This window comes from Mandrillus leucophaeus, unplaced genomic scaffold, assembly GCF_000951045.1.
Source record: "Mandrillus leucophaeus isolate KB7577 unplaced genomic scaffold, Mleu.le_1.0 Scaffold232, whole genome shotgun sequence".
Classification (NCBI taxonomy): Eukaryota; Metazoa; Chordata; class Mammalia; order Primates; family Cercopithecidae; genus Mandrillus; species Mandrillus leucophaeus.
The window spans coordinates 2,241,277-2,266,300 of record NW_012102388.1 but is presented as its reverse complement, the minus strand read 5'-3'; the positions used below and the strand labels follow the sequence as shown (position 1 = coordinate 2,266,300).

Genomic DNA, 25,024 nt, shown 5'->3' with positions numbered 1-25,024 from the left:
CCCATCCTGCTGCCCGCACATCCCATCCTGCTGCCTGCACACGCCATCCTGCTGACGACCAAGCCTGGGGAGGGAGGATGGGCTGGGACCCTCGGTTTAAGGAGGCTGCACTCACGATGTCTGAGTGGAAGGGCTTCGCGTTGGCTGTGCGGCTGGAGCTGCTCGTGAGGGACCAGACCTTGGTTTTGTGCTTGAAGGCGGCTCTCACCTTAAAAGCAGGGAAGGGATCACAAGAAGCAATTTCAGAGGCTGCAACAGCCGTAACCAGAGGAGTCTGTGCCAGTGCAACCCCGGAAGCAGATGTGCGGGGAAGGTTGGGATTTGGAAATAACGGAGTCGGAGCTAGTGGCTCCACAGCTGAGCTGTGCATCGCTGCTCTGTGTGGCAGACCCAGGTTGTGCCGCAGGCCAGGGAAGCTGGGTCTGGAGTGGACTCTGCTGGGCTCCTCACACACAGCAGTGAATGTCCCGGGGTGAGTGTGAGAGAGAAGCAAATAAATAAAAATGCGTGGCGGGCGGCTGGGTGGACTTCCATGGCTGCACTGCCTTCCTGCCACCCCGATCCACCTCAGGCCTTGCAAGGGGTCACTGGGCGTTGTGATCATGCAGCCCTTCTGCCCGGTCACCATCCTGCTCAGCGACTCTCTGCTCTGCCCTCCTCGGCCCACTTGGCCTGTCCTTGCAAACGGACACTGCCACTGAGAGAGACCAGGCAGGGTGACCCCTCTGCCCTGGCCCATTCCCCACCCCAAGGCAGCTCCCACAACCTCAGCCTGGCAGGGGCTCAAAGCTGATTTGGGAAAAGTTCTCCCACAGGAACAGAAGTCCTTGGGGCAGCCCCTGCTTTCCCCCAGCCAAGTACATGGCAGGTGCCAGGCTCAGAGCAGCACCGAGAATGAGCCTGTGCTGGCTGCCCCAGTCCAAGGAAGCCACATCACAAAAGTCCCCTTCCCAGCTCCCATGGACAGCAGTCCTCCCTCTCACAGCCAGGCCAGCTTCCCCAAGGCCTTGAGGAAGACTTTGGGGAACACGCCTGCATTTCCCCAGGATGCAGTCGCGACTTCTCCAGGGAGAGAAGATGCTTGTCCATCGCTTAGCAACGAGGCAGGGAGAGAAGAGTTGCCGAGCAGCAGGCCCAGGGCACACAACTTGTCATCAGGAACACAGCTGGCTCAGGATTTGAGTCCCAGACACCACCCTGATAGGGCAACGCTATTCCCACTCCTGTGACCTTTCAGAAAGGAAAAGCCAGCTTCATACTGCTAGGAAGTAGAGTGGACGTACCTCTGAATTCAGGAGACAATGGAAGAGGAAGATGAACAGTCCCTGGGAAGGGAGGGAAGAAACGGAGATTAGAGCCCTTTGCATGTAGTTAGGAACACTGTCTGGAGGTTCCTCCCATGCAGCCTGAGAGTGACACTGGCACCGCACGCTGTGACACCAGGTCCCATGACCTGGGGCCTGTGAGGACGGAGGGGCGTCCTGGGTCCCACCCTGTGATCCAACCTAGATTTGGGCAGCTGCTTGGACCGAGTTCAGAGCAGGGGGGCTGCGTGGGCAAAGGTGCAACGGCAGGTGGGTTCCCAGGCAGGCTCAGTGCGGGGCAAGGGCAGGCACTTCCGGAAGACGTGCCACCGGCCTGCAGACACAGACACAACTCGAGTAGCCTCGGGAGGGCCGGGAGGGCCATGGATGGTGAAGGGGACCCATGCCTGCCCTCCCTTGCAGGCCCATGGGTCTGAGGGCCCTGACCCTTGGCATCCCAAGTCTTTGGTTCCCAGGTGACCCTCCCCGGCCCTTCACACAGAGGGCAGCACCTGAGGACTGCCCTGGCCACCTCTTTGCCTGATTCTCTTTCCAGAGCTGCCACAGGCTGACTCTCTTACTGTCCCTCCATTCCCAGCCAGGACGTGCCAACTACAGATGCCGGCCAGAAGCACAGGCAGCCCCACCCTGAAGGGGTCAGGATCTTGCAGGCCCTGCTTTCTGAGAGTCCTCGGCCTTTGGGGATGCCCTGCATTACAGGCTCCTGAGGTATGGCAGGGAGGGCAGGCCTCCCTCCAGCCCTAGCTCCCTGCACGCCTGCTCCTGACGGCTGGTGGCCCCACCTCCCTGCCACTCCCCGTGGGCTCTCACCTGCAGGGAGTTGAGTATGGCAAACATGTACTGGAAAACCACAGCACAGCCGTTGACAGCAAGCACGCCAAAGACCCACGAGGTGCCCAGGATGGGCAGCAGCACGGCCACTGCCTTGGCTGTCAACCTGGAGAGAAACAGTGACAGTCATCCTGAGCAGCAGGAGGACAGGTGCAGGCTGTGAGGACTGCCCTCAAGACGCCAGGCTTCCAGATGGGTGTAGGCACCACCCTGCTGGGAGCAAGACCTGGGGTCCTCCCTGCAGGTAGCCTTGGGTGAGGCGTTTACCTGGAAGGAGCTTCGGTGTTTCCACACCTCCATCCCCTTACAGCTGGTGGGTGGGAGAGAGCTCTGGAAAAGTTCAGATAGCACCCCGGGCTCACCCAGGCCACAGGGAGACTCTGCCCAGGCCCAGGGCTTGCATTTGAGCTGTTTGCAAAGATGAGGAGGAGGAGCCAGGCCAGAGGGAAGAGGTTCGGGGGACTGAAGCAGCAGCAGGTCCCTGAAGCATCCAGAACCCAGAGGCCTCCTATGAGACGCTTGGAAGGGGGCAATGAGGCCTGGGCCTGAAATGAGGCCATGGCCAGGAAGAATTCTCCAGGCCTCTCTGGGCTGCAGCCCACGTGTCCCCCGCTGATCACCCAAACCCTCCTGTGACACTGACAGTGAGTTCTCAGAGGGCAGGACCGACTGACCGTCTTCATGGCCCTGGTCATGCTCAAAGGACGTGCTGAACAAAGGCTTGCTGAACTGCGCTGTGAACTGACAGAGCCCCATCCCCGAACACACCCCCTACCAGCATGCGTTTTTATCTCCTTAGAGCCCCACGGGCCCTCAACACAGGACAGGCAGGTTATATATTGACCCCATTCATTTTCTAATAAGAAAACTGAGGCCCCACAGTCCCTGGTAATAGCTAAGGTGATAGAGGGTTTCATCAGGGGCAGAACCAGAGGGTATGCAGACGTCCCCACCTGGGCCAGAGTTAGCACCCACTCTGACTGGGCCCACCAGCTGTCTGCCTCAAAGCCATTCCTGATGTGCTGTGTCAGTCATGGCCAGCTAACTCCAGTCCAGTCCATCCTGACTTCTGAAACAGCTAGGCCTTCCACAGCAGGGACCTTCTGCCTTTGAGCTTTAGAGAAAAGTCTAGAGACTAGTCTAGAGTTCCTGCTGCCCAGGTCAGCCACTGTCACATGCCTCAGTTTACCCCTCATCACTCCGCCCAGTGACTGAGACTGTCACCCTCACAGACTGTGGATTCCGTAAAGGCTGGAACTTGGTCTTTTGTCTCTGTAACCCCTAAGTGCATCCCAGCGCCAGGACTCAGAGGCTCTCAGGAGATAAACACTGAATGAATGAATGGTGAACAAATGGACAGCCATGCAGCAGTGCTGCACACGGATCTGGCACCTCCCTGGAGGAGGTGAGACGCGGCCATAATGAGCTCCCTTGTCAAGAGCCCCAGAACCTGGCACTGACAGCTCCTGGCAATGGGTGCCTATAAAACCCAGAAGTGTTCCAGCACTTCAGATCTCAGAGAAGCTGCAGCCAGCTTGTTCTCATACACTAACGCAGTAAAAATAAAACACCTGTCTCTGAGAAACAAAGATATCATGCATTATTCAGCTACAATCTTTACATCCCGGGAAACCATATTTGAAAGGAAAGGTCACCGAGAAATAGGTACCAAAATGTGCTACTTTGAAAGTGATGGTTTGACTTTTCTTAAAATGAACAATAAAAGAAGATATTGGGGGAAGACGCCGAGCTGAAGCTCTGAGGCGTCTCAACACGGCCAGAGCTGTCAGTGTCCCTGGTCAAAAGCAGGAAGGGGTCCCTGGACCTGGAGGAGGCTCTGGGCAGGGGGTGTGATTTCCTCTCTGATCTATGACCCCCTTCTGCTCCCCTAAGGTCAGCCCTGGCCTGGGGGGCTCAGGCCGAGTCTCCGGCCCCCATAGTCACCTACTCACAGGTGCACCTCCGTGGGGGTCTCACCCTCACGCCCCCGCCCCCAGGGTCCCTCTTGTAAAACCTGACCATTCCCTGCTTCTTTTTCAGGAGTCTGAAATCACAGTCAATAAACAGAGACTTTTAAAAAGTGAAACCAGACTTCTCTCCGTTCTCAGACCTCACCTGTTCTATTCTCCACTTTTCTTGTGTGTGGCGGGGCGGGGTGCGGGTTGTGGGGGAGTGTAAGCCAACCCTGTGGAGAGCCCTGAGGAAGAATCTTATCTCGTTATTCACTGAGTACTGGGCTGCTTGGCACAAAGAAAATCACTAGAGTAAAACCAGAGGATGAGGAATAGGAAGGTGCTGAGGAGACTTCCTCACGATGTCGTGACTGCCCTCTTCCTGCCTGGCGCTGCGGCTCCCTGGCTCTGCTTCCTCAGCCCTGGGAGTCCAGTGTTACACAATCCACACTAAGACTGTGAGGAAGCATCCCCCGGGGGCAGACCTGGCTGCCCAAAGGAGAGGAGCTGAAGGCACTGGGGAATGTGCTGGGTTGCACAATGGAGAGGGACCCAGACAGGTCTGTCCCCAGAGACGCCTGCCTGCACCTCCCTGGGAGGGACGCATCCCTGGGCTGCCAGGTGCAGAGTCAGGTGGGAACGGTGGGCAGTGCCTTCAGCTGTGCCCTGCAAAGACCTGGGCATGCTCTCCCGGGGCACGCTACCTTGAGCTTTCACAAGAGCTGCAGACACAGTGCCAGCCTGTCGCTTGGAGGACATTTCCATGGAGAAGCAAAGGCAGTGGACAGAAGCTGCTTCCTGGATGGGCACTGCTGGGAGGCTGGGGGCAGTGGGGTAGAGATGGAAGTTGGTGCACAGGTATGAGGCAGGTACACGGGGGTGTTCTGCTGACAGTGGGCGTAGTGAGTAGTGGTCTCATCGGGCTCAGACAGAGGAGCGTGAGCTTTTGCTTGAGACAAGCTGGCAACAGATTGGCCGACCCTGAACGCTGAGGTGAGGGCCTGGGGAGCTGAGGGCTGGGGTGAGGAAGGGACAGGTCCCTCCCCGGCCAGGCCACGAGGGGTCCAGGAGACCAGCCTGGTCTCAGCAATGGAAGAAGAAAGGACATGATCTCTGACCCCACAAGCTTCTCTTCTCGCACGGGGCACAGCCCGTGAAGGTTTGCAGGAGCTGAACAGCCCGAGGAGGCTGCAGCCTCTTGTCAGGTTAATTTATGGTGTTTGGAATTCATTACGGACTAATTCTCTCATAGATTCACTGCTGACATATTTACCACTTTTGCTTTCACATCAGAAAAGATATACGGTGGCTGAAGTAACATTACGGAACGTCAGCTGCCTGGTACCCATATCCTATTCTTCACAAAGCCCCCAAATTCCCTGTGAGGGACCGCCTCCCCAGCTTTCTGGCCCTGTGGTTTGGGGGTGCTGACTGAACAGTCACACAGTCATATGAGTGAATCCCCTCTACAGGGTCTGGCTCACGGAGGGCACAGGCCCAGCCTGAGTCCCCCTCCTCCTCCAGGCGCAGGCCTCTGTCTGAGCAGGTGGGACAGGGACTCCCCCGTGGGCCTGAACCCCTGCCACAGCCATTCTGCCACCAGGGGGCAGAGTTGACCTCAGCCTGAAGCTAACACGGAGGATGCGAAGGAGAAGCTGGGCCCCGGTGCTGCAATTACCAAACAATTCCTGCCACGCCTAGACTTCTGAGCTCTGGACTTTACAGTCACCTGCGTCCGTCAGTCCCCCTTCTGTAAGGCCAGCGCATGCTGGGATTTCTGTCACCTGCAACTGGCTGGGCCCTAACAGATGCTGTCAGGACACCCCGATGGCAGTGAGTTGTGTGGCTGGAATCCCTCCCAGAGACCCCCGCCCCTTCTCCAGGTGGGCAGCCCAGAGCACGCCAGGACACTACTCTCCCTTGGACTTTCCCTGATGCGCCAGCCGAGGCGGAACCTGCTATCCCGTTCTGCACGTGAGGAAGGTGAGGTGCTGAGAGGCTAAAGAACTCGCTGAGTCCAGCGGATGGCCAGGGCAGAGGCAGGATTGGCAGGGGCTCTCTGGCTCTAGAATCTTCCCCGTTGCCGCCCCCCGGCCCCAGCTGCTCATCACCCTGCGGTGAAGAAATCCCTACGAGAACATCCGGAGACCCTGTTCTTCTACACATGGGAGCTCTGGGGCTGGGTAAAGGCCTTGTCCTGGGTCATGAGAGCCACACGAGGGCATGAAGCCAGAGCTGCCCCAAGATCGCAGGGACACCGAGCAAGTGGAGGGCTTTGGTGCCGGCCACAGGAGGCAGGAGTGGCTATCTCTCCTGTGACCTCAAAGCAGTCCTCTGGGGGCAGAAGGGCCGTGGCACTGCTGGCAGCCTGAGGTCAACTTACTTGAAGGCACTGGGGTCTCCATGGATCTTGTAGTTGTCGGCGCTGATCTGTGAGATGACTCTGGTCACAGCGATGAGGATGCCAATGTTGACCTGCACAAGAAGCCAGGGAGGAAGCTGAGGAGGGACCGGGCTGCACCTGCAGGAGAGCGGCATCCACGTGGCCACTGCCCTCACCACAGGCTACCCCTGCCCGGCCAGGGCTCCTGGGACACAGGGTCGTCGCTGGGACAAATCTCACTCTGTTCCGTGGGCCTTTACCGACACACACAACGTGCAAGCTTGCCTCTGAGAGCTCCAGTGCTGTGAAGACGGCAGAGCCAAGTTCTAGTCCCAGGAACACATCCAGGCATGAGGGGATGAGCCTGGGCCAGACCCCATCTTAGCATCTGCTCAGTTAGCGTGACCCTGGGCAACTCACCCAGGTCCTCGGAGCCTCAGTGCCCCAGGTGATGAGAATGATGGTGCCTATTGTGCAAATGACTGCTCAAGTGCCAGGCCCCAGCCCAGCGGCTGGCTCTCATCTCCCACCCGGCCCGGACCTGTGGCTGTGTGAGCCACAGAAGCTGCGGCTCAGCGTCATCATCTCCTGCCAATGCCCCTCCTTGCTGGGAAACTGCTGGACGGCTCCCGTTGGGACCTATGTCTGGGCGGGACACTGAGGGGCCCCTGATAGAGGCTTCAGCACAACCTGCCCCTCACCTGGGCAGCTCCCTCAGTAGGAGGCTGGCGAGGCAGGCATAGCAGGGAGAAGAGTCCCCTAATGTCCTCTGGCTACAGGGTTAGGGTGAGGGTTAGCCTTCTCTCTTGTGTCTGAAAAATTCTGAGGCCGTGTACAGCGTCAGCAAGGAGCAGCTCCAGCAGAAAGTCCTCTGGGTGAACTCTCAGGCACGAACTTTCAGGCAATGAACAGGACTCTACCTGGCCGGCCTCACAGGGCAGCTGCTGTCCCTACGCCAGCCTGGGTGCAGCCAGAGCCTGGCAGTCTCTGAAGGGAGCTGCAGTCAGAGAGCAAGCCGCTGGGCCCCACACGGGATGGGCCAACCTCGTGATTGCACACATCTGCACCCCTGGACTAGGCACCCGCGCCAGGCCTTTCGGAAGCACCAGCTGAGCCTGCCTCACCCTAGGGGCCTTGAAGGCACCTTCTGTACCCAGGACTTTTCCACTGTGAGCCCTTCCCCTTCCTCCTCGGACAGCTCCCAAGCCCAGGAATCAGCAGGAGCCCTCCGCCCAGGGCTCTCTCAGCAGCAGACGGCCCTGTCTGCACAGAGGCTTCAGACCCTCCTGGTGCTGTTCTCTGGGGGAGAACAGTGCATGGTGGGACTGCCCCCTCCTGCCTAGCCCTTTAGGACACTATTGTGGCAGTGAGCACCCCAACTGTTCCCTCCTCGGCTCCTGTTTTCACTGACCACCTCAACACCTGGCAGCTCAGCTCATGCCCAGCTCAGCTGATAGTCTGATGCACCTTAGTTGCCCTTATTTTCCCATCTGTAAAGTGAGGCTAATAATAGAAGTGTCCCAAGGCCAGGGAAGAGAAAATAAGTGAACATATTAGCCACCCAGCATGGCGTCTGCACAAATAGCATGTCCAGAAACGCGGATGCCCTCCAGCCAACCTCCCTGTGTAACAACAAGCAGAAAGCGGGAGCAGCATGGATGACAGGTCAGTGGTTTTCAAATGCAGCGATGATTCCATTCAACTAGGACAGTGACAAAAGCTTAAGTGATTAATGTGCAGTTATTACTCCAAGGAGTGGGGATTTCAACTGCAGACCACTGATGGTCACTGATGTGTAAGTGTGGCCTGTGTCCTCGGGGCAGGCTGGCCTTGGCCATCTGCCTGGGAAGCACTTTTGTGCCTCCAGTGGTGGCTACAGCATCACACAGAGGGAGGGTGGAAATGAAAGTTGCCCCAAGTCAAATTGCCACAGACTCTGCTTGCTCTTCTTACTGAGATTCAGAAGTTTTTCTTGAATAAATGCTTTTGGTGTGCATGCCTTTGTTTCTAGAATTCCGAATATTTTTTCAAAACAATTCCTCCAGTTTTTTCCTTGTTTTGGGAGTGGAGATTTCCCTAGGTCCTGACTCTGCCATTCTGCAACTCACGCCCTTTCCCTTGAGGGATTTCTATTCTGCGTACCTCGCCCACTGACACAGGCAAGGGACTGTCTGTAACAAGACTGGAAACAACCTGAACGTCCACACCCAGACAGCAGGGCGGGGATGCCACGCACACCAGACAGGAGGGCAGGGCTGACAGACACACCCAGACAGCAGGGCAGGGCTGCCACGCACACACAGACAGAGAGCAGGGCAGGGCTGCCACGCACACACAGACAGAGAGCAGGGCAGGGCTGACACTCACACCCAGACAGGAGGGCGGGGCTGACACTCACACCCAGACAGCAGGGCGGGGATGCCACGCACACACAGAGAGCAGGGCAGGGCTGCCACTCGCACCCAGACAGGAGGGCGGGGCTGCCACGCACACACAGACAGAGAGCAGGGCAGGGCTGCCACTCGCACCCAGACAGGAGGGCGGGGCTGCCACGCACACACAGACAGAGAGCAGGGCAGGGCTGCCACTCGCACCCAGACAGCAGGGCAGGGCTGCCACGCACACACAGACAGAGAGCAGGGCAGGGCTGCCACTCGCACCCAGACAGGAGGGCGGGGCTTCCACTCGCACCTAGACAGCAGGGCAGGGCTGCCGCTCGCACCCAGACAGCAGGGCAGGGCTGCCGCTCGCACCCAGACAGGAGGGCGGGGCTGACTGACACACCCAGACAGCAGGGCAGGGCTGCCACGCACACACAGAGAGCAGGGCAGGGCTGACACTCACACCCAGAGAGCAGGGCGGGGCTGCCGCTTGCACCCAGACAGCAGGGCGGGGCTGACTGACACACCCAGACAGCAGGGTGGGGCTGCCACGCACACACAGAGAGCAGGGCAGGGCTTCCGCTCGCACCCAGACAGGAGGGCAGGGCTGCCACTCGCACCCAGACAGCAGGGCGGGGCTGCCGCTCGCACCCAGATAGGAGGGCGGGGCTGCCACTCACACACAGATAGGAGGGCGGGGCTGCCGTGCACACCCACTCTATGGAGCACTTTTTGGGTCTGAGACAGACTGAGGCAGCTCTTCGTCGGTGAAGAAGCCACAGCCCCCACATACACTGAAGGCCGCGATGGGGTGGGGATGTAGTTAATAGTTCCCCTATCTGCACAAACTGCCTGGATACCCATGAAACCAGCATCACGGGTTACCTGTTTGGAGGGAGGGTGGAAACCAGGGAATGTAGAAACACACATAGGCAGACACATTTATGCATAGATTCTCAAGCTTTTCCTTTCAATTTTGTGTCGCCAATTCAAAAAACAAATTCTTTAACTAAATTTTAGTTTTAAACAATTATAAATTAAAAGGAAATAATATGAAACCCATTTCCTGTGAACTGAGCAGTGTCCTTGGGGTCAGGTGGAATAGAAAGTTAGTGATGCAGTGTTGCAGTGATTCAGGGGATGGAGAAACCATGAAGCCTGGGACCCATGAGAGGGATGCCTGGAGATGCTGGAGAGGATCTCGAGCAACTTGAGTGAGTGCAGTGTTCTCATCAACCAACACCCCACCTGAGCTCAGGGTCTCATCATCACTCCTGCTTTGCCACTGGAGGCTATAAAGTGTGGTTCTGCCCCAGACCTCTCGCTGTTAAGCTGAAAGATGCACACACGACTGTTCCCAGACTTTTCTGACAAGGCCACTGAAAGGATGATCAACTTGCAGCAAAATGTTTTGCCAATGTGAAATGCTACAAGTGATTGAGATTTCAAGGCCTTTATCTTGACCGCTTTGCATAAGATCTACTATAAGTGTTTCATAACAGTTAAGCTGATCACATTATTACTTGTCAGAATTCATCATCTTTCCTTTTTCTCCAAAGATTTTGCTGGGTCTTTTTTTTTTCTTTTAATCTGGGTCAGTCTGCTTTCATTTTCCAGGCACATTTTTTCCATCTTATCAGGATGATACATTTGCTGTAGCTTCATAAGAGGAGGAGCAGCTCGCCATGGCCTCCAGTCCTGTATCAGTGCAGTGAAGTGGGGGACTGTGGCTGTGAGTGGCACAAATCTGACATTTCATGAAAATATAAAACAGAATCAGACCCTCACTCCATTTCACTCACCCTCATCCTTGCCTGGCCGTATGGTACACCCACACTCAACTATGAATCAGAAAATGCCCTGGGAGTGAGGCATATACAGTGTAGAGTACCATGGATATTCCAGCAGCCAAGCATCTCCCCATTAGAACACAGCAACAAGCCACTCAAGGCAGATAGATGTCAAAGAAACAACTCACAGGCCTCGTTGCAGAAGAAAAACAGGAATGCACATGGAGGCAGCAGAACTGTAAAGCAAAGCTCTTGTGGCTACTCTGAAGGCCAAGATCACGGTGATCTCTGGTAGGAGGACGGAGGCAGGACTGCATAGGAATCCTGGTGTTCTGTTTCTTGACTTAGCTCAGGGTCACCAGAATGTTGATTTGTGAAAAAACATTGAAATGGACACCACTATTTCACAATGAAAGGGCTATACAGGTACATACACACATATACAAATATGTAGTTTACACAACAGTGTGTGCCTCAGTCTGTTTTCTGCTACTATAACAGAATACCACAGACTGGGTAATTTATAAAGAACAGAGATTTATTTCTTACAGTTTGGGAGACTGGGAAATCCAAAGTCGAGAGGCCTGCATCTGGTAAGGGTCTTCTTGCGGCACTGTACCATAGCAGAGGTCGGAAAAGCAAGAGAGCACAGAGAGAGGGTGTTGCGGGAAGTCAGGGACCCCGAACGGAGGGACCTGCTGAAGCCGTGACAGAAGAACATAAATTGTGAAGACTTCATGGACACTTATCACTTCCCCAATCAATACTCTTTCAGTCCCGTCATCTTTGTAAGCTGAGGATGTGTGTCGCCTCAGGACCCTGTGATGATTGCGTTAACTGCACAAATTGTTCGTAAAGCATGTATGTTTGAACAATATGAAATCTGGGCATCTTGAAAAAAGAACAGGATAACAGCGATGTTCAGGGAACAGGGCAGATAACCTTTAGGTCTGACTGCCTGGGAGCCAGGCAGGACAGAGCCATGTTTCTCTTATTGTCAAAAACAGGTAAGAAATATTGCTGAATTCTTTCCCCAGTAGGCGTATTAATAAGTAACAGCCCTGGGAAAAGAACGCATTCCCGGGGGGGCCTCTAACATGGCTGCTCTGGGAGTGTCTGCCTTATGCAGTTGTAGATAGTGATGAAACGTGCCCAAGTCTCCTGCAGCGCCCCCAGGTTTATTAGGATTAGGAAATTCCTGCCTAGTAAATTTTAGTCAGACTGGTTGTCTGCTCTCAAACCCTGTTTCCTGATGTTTATCAATAACAATGCGTGCACAGCAGGACAGGGAACCTCATTAGTAATTCTAGTTTTGCCCTGGCCTTGTGACCTTGCCCTGCCCATCTGCCTTGTGATATTCTGTTGCCCTTGAAATATGTGATTTTTGTGACCCACACTCTATTTGTACACTCCCTCCCCTTTGAAAATCACTAATAAAAACTTGCTGGTTTTATGGCTCAGGGGGCATCACAGAATCTGCTGACATTGGATGTCTGCCCCAGACATCCAGCTTTAAAATTTCTCTCTTTTGTACTCTTTCCCTTTATTTCTCAGACCAGCCGACACTTAGGGAAAATAGAAAAGAACCTATGTTGAAATACTGGGGGCTGGTTCCCCTGATAAGAGAGAAGGGGGATAAACTTATCTTTTAATCAGAAACCCACTCGTTCAGTAATGAACCCACTCCCACAATAGCAGCGTTAATTCATTCACGAGAGCAAAACCCTCACGACTGAATCAGCTCCTAAGGTTCCACCTTGAACCTCTCAACCCCTGCACTGGAAATTAAGTTACATGAACTTCGAGGGAAGCATTCAGACCACAGCAGTATGTGTCTGTCTGTATTTAGGTATCCATATGTATGTATCTGTATCTACATGTATCTACAGGCAGTTCCTAACTTAGGGAGGTTTGAGTAACAATTTTTCACCTTTTCAGCAGTGTGAAAGCAATACATGTCAGTACAAACTGTACTCCGCAAACCTATACAACTAGTTTTTCACTTCCAGTATTCAATAAATTTCATTTGATATTCAATGTTGCATTATAAATAGGCTTTGTGTTAGATGATTTTGCCCAACTCTAGGCTAATGGAAGAGTTCTGAGAATGTTTGAGGTAGCCTAGGCTATGATGTTCTGTAGGTTATATGTATTAAATGCATTTTCAATTTACGATTTTTCTGCTTACGATGAGTTTATCAGGACTTAATCCCATTGTAAGTTCAGGAGCATCTGTATGTATCTGTATCTACATTTATGTTTTCTGTACCTATGCATCTATAGCAATGCATCTCTATCTATATCTGTATTTGTATCCGTATCCATGTATCTGCCTATAATTTATATCTGTATCTGTTTGTATCTGTGTATCAGTCTCTATGTATCTGTTTGCATCTATACCTCTGTATATATGTCTGTAACCATATCTCTAACTGTCTCTATACAGACATATAGCTACCCTGGCTTCTCCCCAAGGGAGACAAAGATTTTAAATCAAAGAGACTCCTTCTCCTCCCCAGACCGGGAGACACTCTCCTTCCTTCCTCAGTAGGGCCAGCAGAGAACAAGCCATTTTGAAGGCTGAGGCTAAAGTGCCCCTAACATCCACAGAGTCCCTGCTCTTTGGAGGAATGGGGTGTCTAGGCTCTGTGGCTTCTGGAAAATCAGGTGTTATGGGCTGAACTCTGTCCCCTCAAATTCATATGCTGAAGCCCTAAGCCTCTGTATCTAAGAACAAGACCATTTGGAGACAGGTTCTTTAAAGAAGTAATTATGTTAAAACGAGGTCACTAGGGTGAGCTTTAATCCAATGACTGGCCTAAGCAGTCATTTATTTTAAGAGGAGATTAAGACACAGATGCACAGAGTGAAAACCATGTGAGGACTCAGGGAAAAGACAGTTATCTACGAGCTAAGGAGAGAGGCCTCGGGACAAATCAACCCTGGCGACCTCCTCTATCTTGGACTTCTGGCTTCCAAAACTATGAGAAAATAAATTTAAGCTGTGCAGGCTGTGGTCCTGTGTTACGGCCGCCCTAGAGACTGAGACACCAGGGAATGCTGTGGTCCTGCGTTACGGCAGCCCTACAGACTAAGACACCAGGGAATGCTGGGCCTACGGGCATGTTCGCATTTTGTGTAACTGGAATCACAGAGTGAATGAAAAGCCATTTCCCTGCCTTATAGCAGAGAACAATTTGAGAAGGGACAGTGGGCAGTGTGTGTGTTTGGCAGTAGATGCCTGGTGGGGGGTGTTACTGGAAGTGGCTCAGCTCTGCCCTTTTCTCCTCAACCCTAGGCCCAGCAGGCCCCACAGTGACCCTTTGCTGTCTCCCAAATTCTTGCCTTTTCAGGATGAACTTTGCCAGGACACAGGGAAACCGCATGTCCTAATGCAAACACACAGCTTCCTAAAAGTTTTTAATTTTCAAATTATGCAGGCAATACGTGGGTTAGATGCATATAATCTTGAAGCACATACTCCCCAAACCCAAACCTCTCCTTAGGGAACCATTATTTTGTGTGCATCTGTCCAGGCATTTTCTTATTCAGTTATATGTTCACATGTGAGTATGTACCCGTATAGAGCTTTTAACTTTTTAAACAAATGGGGTCATGCAATACTTGTTATCCCAAAACCTGCTTTCTTCATCTGGAAATAAGGCTCAGGTCTTGTGGGTAAATGAGGAATTGACCCAGATGGCACAAACTCTGGGATCCTCTGAAGAGATGAGAGGGACAAGACCCCCAATCCCCATCCACAGCACTCCCTGCAGGGGTCAGCGCTGGAACCTCCATGGCACCCCCTGGCCCAGAGGTTGATAAGTTTTCTGCCAAGAGCCAGTTAGTATTTTCGGCTTTGCAGGCCATGCGGTCTTTGTTGCAACTATTCAGCTCAGCTGTTTTAGCCTGAAAGCAGCCACAGACAACATGCAAATCAATGGACATGGCTGTGTCCAAGAAAACTCAGTCTACAGAGGCAGGTAGTGGGCCGCACTGCTGCAGTTTGCTGACCTCCGCACTTGAATCTGGAATCTTTTAAGGCTGCCCCATTCAGCTCTTGCTCCCCTTCCAATCTGCCTGTTGCTACCAATGTCCCAGGAAGGCGTAAGGACCTCAAGCCAGCTGTGCTGAGAATCATCTGGAAGATTCTAAAGGCCGAGAAGCTGAAACTTCAGGAGGTGGAGCTTAGGCGGGAATACTCTTAAAGCTTCCCAGAGCCGGGTGCGGTGGCTCACGCCTGCAGTCCCAGCACTTCGGGAGAGCGAGGCGGGTGGATCGCCTGAGGTCAGGAGTTTGAGACCAGCCTGGCCAACATGGTGAAACCTTCTCTCTACTAAAAATACAAAAATTAGCTGGGCTTGGTGGTACCTGCCTGTAGTTCCAGCTGAGGCAAGATAATTCCTTGAACCCAGGAAGCAGAGGTTGCAGTAAGCTAAGATCATGCCACTGCACTCAGGCCTGGGTGACAGCACAGACTGTCTCAAAAAACAAAAAACAAAAAACTCCCCAGGCCATTCAATTATGTAATGAGTTTGAGGACTCGTTCTGTCCTCCAGGAATGATGGCCACTGACAACAAGGAGTGGGGTGGGGATGGGGCCCTGAAGGTAACGTCCCCTCAGCAATGACAAAAGGGACTCTAGAGAAGCTGGGAGACACAGGGGTGGTGGGTTCCTGGCGCTGGGCCCCACGCCGCGTGGGTGGTGAAGGAGCCAGGCAGAGCCACCTCGGAACCCCAGCTGTCCCTGACCACGGTGAGACAGGAAAGCCAGATGACCAGGACAATGTCTGAGACAGGGGCCTGCTCTGCGCAGGCCCTGCGGTTCTAGAGGGTTTAAGTCAGTAGAGAGAGAGAACAAAAAACCAGCAGACTTGAATACAACTTCCCTTCCCACCCTCTGTCACTGAACGTCCTGTACACTCCCTCCCACTGGCCAAGCTCCAGCCAGGAGTTTGATGACCGAGGGGCCTGGAGTCCGTCCTGAAAGCGTTTCTGCATTTTGATTGACAGAATTAGTCGTCCTCCCAGACGCCCAGGGAGCGCGAGGACCTCTCACTGAAGCCTCTGCCACTCTTTAAAGGGCGGAGTTGGTGAAGCGATGGCAGGTGATCCTCGCGCAGCCCTGGGGAGGCGCTGCGGCCCCCAGACCCTAAGAGCTCAACCGCACAGCCCCAGAGGTCCCGTCTGCAGCCCACAGCGATTCACTGAAAGAAAAACCAGCCCTCGCAGCTCTGCAGACGCTGAGGGAGGCTCTGATGCCACCAGCCTTTCCGTTGCGACCGCTCTGCCCGCACAAAGACTCCTGCCCCCTGGCGGGTGGCGCGCGGCCCAACGCCCCCGGGCCCCCGATGCGCCTCAGCCCAGGGAGCTGCTCCAGCTCGCTGCGGCGTCCTGACCCCACCTGCAGACGGGACGCCTGGGCCAGGACGCGCAGCCCGGGCCCAACCAGGCAGGGCCCTCAGACGCAGGGACGTGGAGGCACAGCGGAGAAAGCACAGCCTCTGCTGAGGTCGCCCCTCTGATCACGACCCCACCACGCCAGCAGCTCCCGGCGTCCACCGGTGCTAACCACACAAGGAAATCACGTGGGGCAGACCTGGCCAATCACTCCACTCCACCCCATTTCCCTGATTGGTTCTGGGACAGACACATGACTCACCACAGCCAATGAGAACCAGCGTGGGGCTTGCGCGGGGAGTGCTGGGGAAAGCCTCGGTTTCCATCCGGGAGGCAGAGAAGATGACAACAGGAGCCTCAGACCAGCGCAGGTGCAGGAGCCCTGGGCACAGCCTCCCCACAGATGGGCCTGACTCCGGAGCCCGTAAATCCCCATCCGTGTTTAAACTCTGAGTTGGGGCCGGGCACAGTGGCTCACGCCTGTAATCCCAGCACTTTGGGAGGCAGAGGAGGGCACATCACCTGAGGTCAGGGAGTTCGAGACCAGCCTGGCCAACACGGTGAAACCCCGTCTCTACCAAAAATACAAAATTAGCTGGGCGAGATGGCACACGCCTGTAATCCCAGCTACTCGGGAGGCTGAGGCAGGAGAACCGCCTGAACCCAGGAGACAGAGGTTGCAGGGAGATCGCCGCCACTGCATTGCAGCCTGGGCGACAAAGCGAGACTCCGTCTCCAAAAAACAAAGACAAAAACAACAACAAACTCTCAGTTGGGTTTTCGGTCACCTGCAAACCACTGTAACTGTTATGTGTGGTTCCCTGGAGGCTTCTGCTGAGATTCCCCTCTGCAGCCTTGGAGTCCTGGTGACTCCTGAGCAAGGAGTGAGCCGGCGGGTGAGAAGGCGCCGGAGGATGGGGAAGGAGGAGCCCGCGCCTGTGCCGTTCTCAGGGCTGTGTGCCTGCACCTGCCGCCTCGGCTGGAAGAGCCCTGGGCCTTGAGTGGACCCGCCTGGAAAGCACCGCCTTCCTGAGCGTTCAGGGAAATAAGACCCTCAGTCACTGGCCCAGAGGAGCCCTAGCAAGGAGTGACCAAGGAACGCCACTGCATCCTTCAGAAGCTCCTCAGGGAGCCCCGCGCCATCTCCAGAGCCCGGCACCCTCTCCTCCTGCCCCTCCCCAGCCCCACTCTGCGCCCACAAGGGCAGGAAACCTACCACGATGACAAACAGGGCAGGGGCTACAAAGGCCCAGATGGCGCCACTCCCCAAGGACAGCCAGCAACTGCGGAGGGAAGCAGAGCCGTTACTTCAACCACCTCGTTCCACCTGCCAGCGTACCTTCATCCAAAAGTAGTTGCTCAGGTGATGTCTTTCTCAGCTACAGGGTCCACCTGGGGCAGCCATACAACTTTCCTAATCCCTGCAAATGTATTTTTATCCATGATGATCCCACGTCTCATTCTTAAAGGATTTTCCAGGTTTGCAGACCAGGACAGCAACCTCTGGAGAGTTTAGCCAAAATCCAAAATAGATTTTAATTTCATTATGAAGGAGACCTTTGCTGGGGACTGGCTTTCCTGCAGAGCACTTCAAATATGACCCAATAGGGGCCTTCTGCGAGGGATGACCATACTGATGAGTCGTCAGTGACACAGCACCTGACCATTCCCATGTGCCCAAAGCTCGGGGTCAGTTCCACTCCCTCAGCGCCCTCCAACTGACAGGAAAGGTTCCAGAGGGTCCTAGTGATTGCTCTGATGTCCTGAGAGGAGGGTCCGGTTTGAGGATCTGGCCTCTGAGAAGTGACGCCCAGAACTCAGGCAAAAAAAAAAAAAAAAAAAGTCAACTCCTTCACAATTTCATCTCCAGAGCCTATGGCACTGTCAAGAGCCGAAGATTCCCGAGGACATCTCATCTTCTTGACTCCTGGGACACTGTTTCCCAAGGACCTGGAGTGCCTTTAATTGGATCTGGGCAGGTGCGTGGTGCAGTCCTCACTAGCACACAATGTGGTGTCTCCCTGGGGCTGGCTTATTTCACTCCCTCGGTGACTGCTCACTGAGCAGCAGGTCTGCCCCAATGCACAACAAACTCCATCTCATTTACTCCTATGCTGGCCCTGAGGTGGGCGCTATGATCACTCCCATCCTGCAGATGAGCAATCTGAGCCCTAAAAAGCTCAGGTGACTTCACTGTGGGCAAACTGCCTCCCTGCCCCCACTCCTCCCCGAACCTCCCGGCCCAGGAGACAGCAAATGCCCCAAAACAAGTGACAGCACCTGCCAGAGGCTCATTCATGGCTGCACACCCAGAGTGTGGAGAGGAGAAACCTCTCATCTGAGGATGCACCGTTTAAAAGGAAAATGCACCACAAGTCTGAATGGTACCTCTGCAGAGGCGCGATTCAAACCAGCTCTCTGGAGAGTGGGATGCTTCTGCAAAGAGAGAGATTGTGCTTTCCAGCATTTCATGCAGAATTTTAAGTCAACAAGGGGCTTCTGATAGATACCTTATCCTGTTCAGAAACCCGGTGAGCTTCCTGAACCTGGCTGGTGCTGCCTGGCTTTCGGGCAAGAGTGTGGGAAAGGCTTATATTAGAGTCAGACCCTGGGACTCAGGACTGTGGGTGAGCCCAGCATCCTCAAGCTCTAGATGCGATAAAAGGGAACAAATGTCATCGAGCTGTGTTTGAGGAGAACATTCTTCTTCTAATTAGTCCCTCAACTTCTAACAGCATCCAGAATTGAAAGGATGGGCCAGAACAGTGGTCTGCGTAACCACGCCTGTTTCAGCGTGCTCTCAAACACTGCCTTCTACAAATGCTTCGCCTTCAGGGAACCTGCACCAACGTGGAAAAGGCTGGATTTCTCCCAGTTTCACTACTTGTCTGTACTATTATCTCATTTTGAAGCTGTGAAAATGCCCAGCTTCCTTTCTGTTTGTAAGCACCGTCAATATTTATCTTCCACGTTTTCACTCAGTGGTTTCTCAGCTTGGCTGGAACAGGTAGCAGCTTCCAAGAGACATTTGAGTGAAAGCTCTTTAACTCGTAAGGAAAGAAAATCATATTTCTGGAACCTGAACAGCTGATGTGGTCCCACAGCACCATCCCATCCTCTTCCTGACACAACTGTGGGCCCATGAGCTGCATTTCAAGTGGCAGCAGGAGATACTGACATCATAAGGTCCATTCCCTACTATCCAAGCAACGGGACCCTCGAGACCACCTGCCTGGCACACAGCAGGCCCCATGCACTCCAACATGCAGGTAGCTGCCCCGCTGTCAGTTACTGGGCACACGGTCTGCACAGTGCCCTTGCTGACCACCCCAAGAAAGGGTGAAAGGGTCACAATTCAGCCTCCGTGGATGACCAGAGCTGTGTCTGAGAAGACCACATGGGTGAAAAATTTCCAAGCAGAAACTCCTACAGCCCCCTGCTATTCCTGGAGGCGCTCTGTAGTCTTTGTTGCTAGTTCCAAGGCCCAGAAATGTCCAGAGCACAGCTGGGTTGTTTCTCCCTCTCCCTGGACCACGACTTTCTCACTGCCTGGGCTTGTGGGAGCCAGCTTTGCACAGCACCCCTGCACCCAGAACCGCACAGGCAGGCAAGAGCCATGGGGCTCCTCACCACAACCGGTTCCATGGAACGCCTGCCAAAAGCAAGGCAAAGCCCTGCACTTACTTGTTGCTTGTTCCGTAACTGTCCATGGCAAACGACAGTGAAATGATGCAGATCAGAAGAGGAAAGCCTGCAGAAGATCAGAGAATATCATGTTCACTTGCTCCAGTTTTCTTCCCTCCCTCCCTCCTCCCCGCTCCCTCCCTTCCTTTCTTCATTCCTTGTACACCTGATATATGTATACGGAGGGGGAACTATGTGCTACTTGTCGGGACACAGAACAGCCCCTATCCTCAAAGAACTTTTAGTCTAAACAAAGGAATCACACACACTCACACTCATACTCACATGTTCACACTTATGTACTAGACAAAGTGTGTGTGTCTTCATCAAAACAAACCATGTGGGTGAGATGTGGTGTTGTGACTGGCAGGAAGGGAAGCTCAGCTTGGTCTATCTAGACCTGTGGTTCTCAACCAGGGCCAAGGTGGCCCCACAAGAGACAACTGGCAATGGCTTAAGTCATCTAGGGTTGTCATAATGGGATGGAATCAGGCAGGCAGAGGCCAGGGCTCCTGCTAAGCACCCGACAAGACTGCCCCACAAGAGTCACCCAGCCCAAGTATCCATAGTGTTGGTTGAGAAGTCCTGTTCTAGAGCAGCAGGGGAAAGGTGGGAGATCAGTTGGGACTAAGGGGACATTGGATATGGCTGACTTTGCCACGCACACGGTCCACATTCTTATAGTATTTGAGCCCAAAATTTCCTTAGGGAACCCATCAACACTCCATCTTTCCATGAGGTCCAGGCAGGTTGGTTCCTTCCTAGCTCTGAGGCATGTGACCCAGGACTGGCTGACTGGAATGTCAAATCCCCCAGCCACAGCTATTGGTTCAAAGATGGGCAGGTGACCCTGGCTGGCCCAATGAGACTCAATCAAGGGCTTTCTTCAAAACTGCTGAGAAGAAACTCTCTTTTGCACCAAGCCCCTAAGAGGATAAGGATGTCAGTGAGCTTGGGGTCCGGGCAGCCATTTTGGCACCACGAGAGAGTACGTGGCTCCAACATACAGGAGATCAGATCTCAGAGATGGAAAAAGAAGACAAAATCTTGATTATATTACTTAAGCTCAAGGATCAAGCCATACCTGAAGTCCAACATCTTGGAACTTTTTTGTTATGTGAGCCATTACATTCCCTTTTTGCTTTAGCCAGTTCAAGTTGGATTTCTCTTACTTGAAACTGAGTGTGATAAATTAAATGTGTTTAATATTTGACAAAGCCAAGTGAGACTTTTGGGGGTGGTGATAGAAGGGAGGTCCATGAATGAGGTAGAAAGCATCTGGATCACAGCAGTCCCCAGAGCTTCGTCATTCTGCAACGAAAACACTCTATGGTCAAACTACTTTTAGAAACTCACCTAACCCAAATCTGAACTGGCCTCTACTTTCACTTTTAAAGTGCAGAGGTTTTGTGTGCTAATGTGTCTCATGACTCTCCAAAAGGAAGATCGCATTGCAACACTTCTCACGCTCAGCCATCCATGGAATTTGTCTGGAAACATGGCTCTGCCTCCACATGCACCTGTGAGCTTTGAAACAGATCCTGCACGAATGGGAATCTGTTTCTGAAAAGAACACACTTCTGGTTACTCAGCATCGTCCACGGGGCCTGCTCTGGTGCAGCCACCCTGAGCACAGCAGCCTCTCTCCTCTGCTCCCTCTGCAGGGAAGGATGGGAGAGAGATGGAGAGACTGCAAAGGACCAGCTCCTTACTCCACCCCTGAACCTTTTCCACAGGAGGATGCTCAGGAGAAGCAGCTCCTGGCACATCTCGGATTCCTGGGATAGCAGCGGGGGCGATGGAACCCCATGAAGAGCATGCGGTTCTCTGCCTCAGTAGCTGAGGCCACACAGGTTCTTGGAGATTTCTGCTCCAGAGGAAGGAGGAGGAGGGAAGGTGGCTCCTGGCACCCACCCCCGGCTCCAGCACCCGCCCGAGTGCCTCCAGGCCACAGTCCTCCAGTGCCCTCTGGGGGCAGAGTACACACCGTGCCTGCCCTTCCAAATGTCAGGGTTTGGATTTTAAGTTAATTACCCTGGAAAGACATTTCCTGGACAGCCTTGTCTCTGAAATACTTTGTTTTAAATGTCAAAAGGATCTAAATGCATTACAGAATGTCTGGGCAATAAAGTTGTCCAGAAGGAGACGAGGTGGCCTCTGTGGAAGAGGTGCACAGTTGGGGCCCAGCAGTGACTGTGGGCCTTTGTCGTCTGGTCACTCTGAGTTTCCCTATGTGAGCTTCGCTGCCATTTCTTCCCCTGCATCTACCCCTGCGTCCAGCAGAGGCCAAGCCATGGGCAAGGACAAAGGGTCTGTCTGAGAACAGGGTGGGCCCCGCTGTCTGCTTTCTCCAAAATGAGCTGCAGAAGCTACGAAGTCTGTGTGAGTGAGTTTGTGGGGCTTTTTAAGAAGAAAACATTCCTAAGTGGGAGGATAAGGAGAGGGGCAGTAGGATGGAGAAGACAGTGAGTGGGAAGAGCATGGGCTTTGGGTCCAGATGACACCTCGTTCTATTCCTGGGGCTGCCCGGGACCAGCTGTGCAGCTGCAAGGAACCAGCCGAAATTCTGTGCTCAGACCATGGGAACATAGTGAGTGCCTTCATCATTAGGACGTGAGGATGACATACACTGTCTCTGAATCATGAGCCCCTCGATGATGAAGCTAATCCTGCAATAATCTCTATCATCAACCAGCTCAGACCTCACCCCTTTCCCACCACTGCTGTCGTCTGAAACTCTCACACAGTAACCCGGGCAGACCTGGAACATGCTTCTGCCAACAATTTAAGTCCCTCTGGCCCTATCATCAGAGACATTTACTTTGTGTGCTCCTCTTTGCAACACGGTGACCTTTAGAGGGATGAGACCGGTTCTGTCCTTGGCATCTGCCCCTAAGATTCAGGGGCAGGTGAGGAGCATGTGTTGAGAGATTAACCGAGGTGGGTGAAGCGAAGGCCTGGGAGGATGGGCACAGGGGCAAGGTGTCCCGACAGATGGGGTGGAGGGAGACAATACCAGGGAACTATGGAAGTCACTGGTGCCACCTATTTCCAGATGCCCCACATGTGGGCACAGGGGAGGTCCGCACTCCTGCCCCTCAGGGTTCTTGAGGCCATGGGGCTGGCTCTGGGCACTGAGTGGTGTGCAGAAGCGACACGTGTCTTATGGGCTGAGCACATGATTTCCAGTGCAGTGTCCTCTCTGACCCCTTCCCTTGCACAGCATCCAGCAATGGCTCGAGGCGGTGCCTACTCCATCTGCCTGGGCTCTTCACTGTCCACCACCACTAGCCACCGTGGACATGTCACGTGCACAGGAAAATGACGTTTGTTCTTTAAAACCAAGGAGGGATGGAAGCTGTTTGTTATCGCAGCCTTGCCAGCCTGCCCTGACTGATCCCCCTCCTGTGATCGTGGCATTATGCAATCTCCCTGGAATGAAAATGCAGCTTCAGAGAAAGGGGGGGCCTGGAACGAAGATTAAGTTTTGTCCCCAGAGGAATAGGAGCTCACAAAAGAAACTAAGTTGCAATAAAGAAAAATAAAACGAGCTACATTCCCTTCACCTCTGAGTTTGCAATCAGAGTTTCTTGTCTGCTTCAGTGATGTGTAAATTCTCCAACGCTTGTCACTCTGCTCTCCTGGCTTCCTTGTGGGCTCCTTGAGGACAGAGGATCTGTCCCTCCCTTCAGAGTTCCTAGCACAAGTCTAGTAGTCAACAACACCTTAAGGTTAGGTGTGGATTTGATGCCCCCACCACCCCACCTCAGCTTCAGAACAGTCTCTAGGTTTCCAAAAAATAATATTGCTCAAAAACTAGAGTAAGGCCAGGGTGAAATCTGCAGGAAGAAGCCGCTCTCCCAGGGGCTCCCCCCGCCATGCTCTGGGTGGGCCTCCAGCTCCTTAATTAAAAACTGAAGGTCGAGAGAGCCCAACTGCCTGCAGACCCCCCGACTTCAGCTGGTAGCCAGCTCCAATCCATTTGGAATGAAAGACACAGTTCTCGGGCTCCTGATGAAATTAATTAAGGGAAAGCTGACAGGGAGATAGATGGAGGTTGCAGGACTCACAGAAACAGCCAGCGCTCCATTTGCAGAGAACTGTGTCAGGGACTACAAGCTCAGTCTCCTACTGGGGCCGCATTGGTATCAGAAAACACACAGTTCCAGCCACTGTTGTCAAGGAGGAATATAAACTCAGGGCATTAGATCTCCTCATTTTTCAAAAGAACTTTGTAATCTTGTGTAAAATCCCTCAATCTTAAAATATTGGCAAATATTTCACTTTTTCCCTTTAGTATTGTGCAGATCAAGTAAAACATCCTTCCAGGCTGGACTGGTTTAGATCCTCTGTCTGTCACACACGCACCCCAACCCTATCCCATCGGCGACATACACAGCCCCACTACAGAGATTCCGCTCACTCTGGCAACAAATCCTACAGACGCTTTTCGTTCACCCCAGCTGTCTTTTCTGTGGCTTATGGAGAGTGTGTGTGTGCACGCACACATGCACATATGCCTCTAAATTATATGACTGTATCCATAAAGAAACTATAATAAACTATAGATGGTTGGCCGTAAATCATCCTCTAAATCCTCCCTGATGAGGTCAGATATCATCGGAAGGAGCAGCTCTCCTCTCTGGAGCATCACAGAGGCCTGAAGAAGCAGGTCACACGTGACCTGGAGGGAGGGCAGAGGACACTGACCTCAGGACCAGTGTGTGCAAAAGCATCCTCGTGATGATACAGCGTGAGCAGCGAGACAGGACAGAGGACATCCGTGTGACTGGGGGAGCTCCCTGCATGACCAGCAGCAGTCTGCAGGTGGCTGCCCAAGTGGCCTCTTCAGTCTCCCCAGGGAGCCACGAGGGGAGCATAATTTATCTCCACTTAATCCTCAAATAAATTACATTTGCCAACTCAAAGCACAAAGTAAGCCTGTTTACCTGCTACTTGCATAATGAAGACTGTGAAAATTAAATGTATTCGAAACAAGCAGCAGGTCCCTCATGTCTGGTCAATGTTCCACAACTGTGAGAATGCTGAGTGTCAACGCACAGCCCGACCCAGAGCCTCCAGTGCCCACTGGGACTCCTTGGGATGGGCAAGGGCAAAGCTCAGCAAGGAAGCCCCGTCACTGGGGAGCGGATTCCCAGAATGACAGCATGAACTGCTCAGCGGACCCCTCCCCAGAATGACAGCACGAGCCACTCAGCAGACCCCTCCCCAGAGACAGCACGAACTGCTCAGCAGACCCCTCCCCAGAATGACAGCA

General features: G+C 53.4%; 1 protein-coding gene across 1 annotated transcript in view; it reads right to left on the bottom strand.

The window, feature by feature from the left end:
* Window positions 1-25,024, bottom strand: part of ADGRD1 (adhesion G protein-coupled receptor D1) — a 212,557-nt gene that overhangs the window by 1,784 nt on the left and 185,749 nt on the right. Inside the window, exons 21-26 of the mRNA XM_011981953.1 lie at window positions 19,747-19,813; window positions 17,279-17,345; window positions 6,492-6,583; window positions 2,136-2,262; window positions 1,284-1,325; window positions 116-208 (exon numbers count right to left, since the gene is read on the bottom strand). Of these exons, the coding sequence (XP_011837343.1) occupies window positions 116-208; window positions 1,284-1,325; window positions 2,136-2,262; window positions 6,492-6,583; window positions 17,279-17,345; window positions 19,747-19,813 (488 nt within the window). The remainder of the gene's footprint in view (window positions 1-115; window positions 209-1,283; window positions 1,326-2,135; window positions 2,263-6,491; window positions 6,584-17,278; window positions 17,346-19,746; window positions 19,814-25,024) is intronic.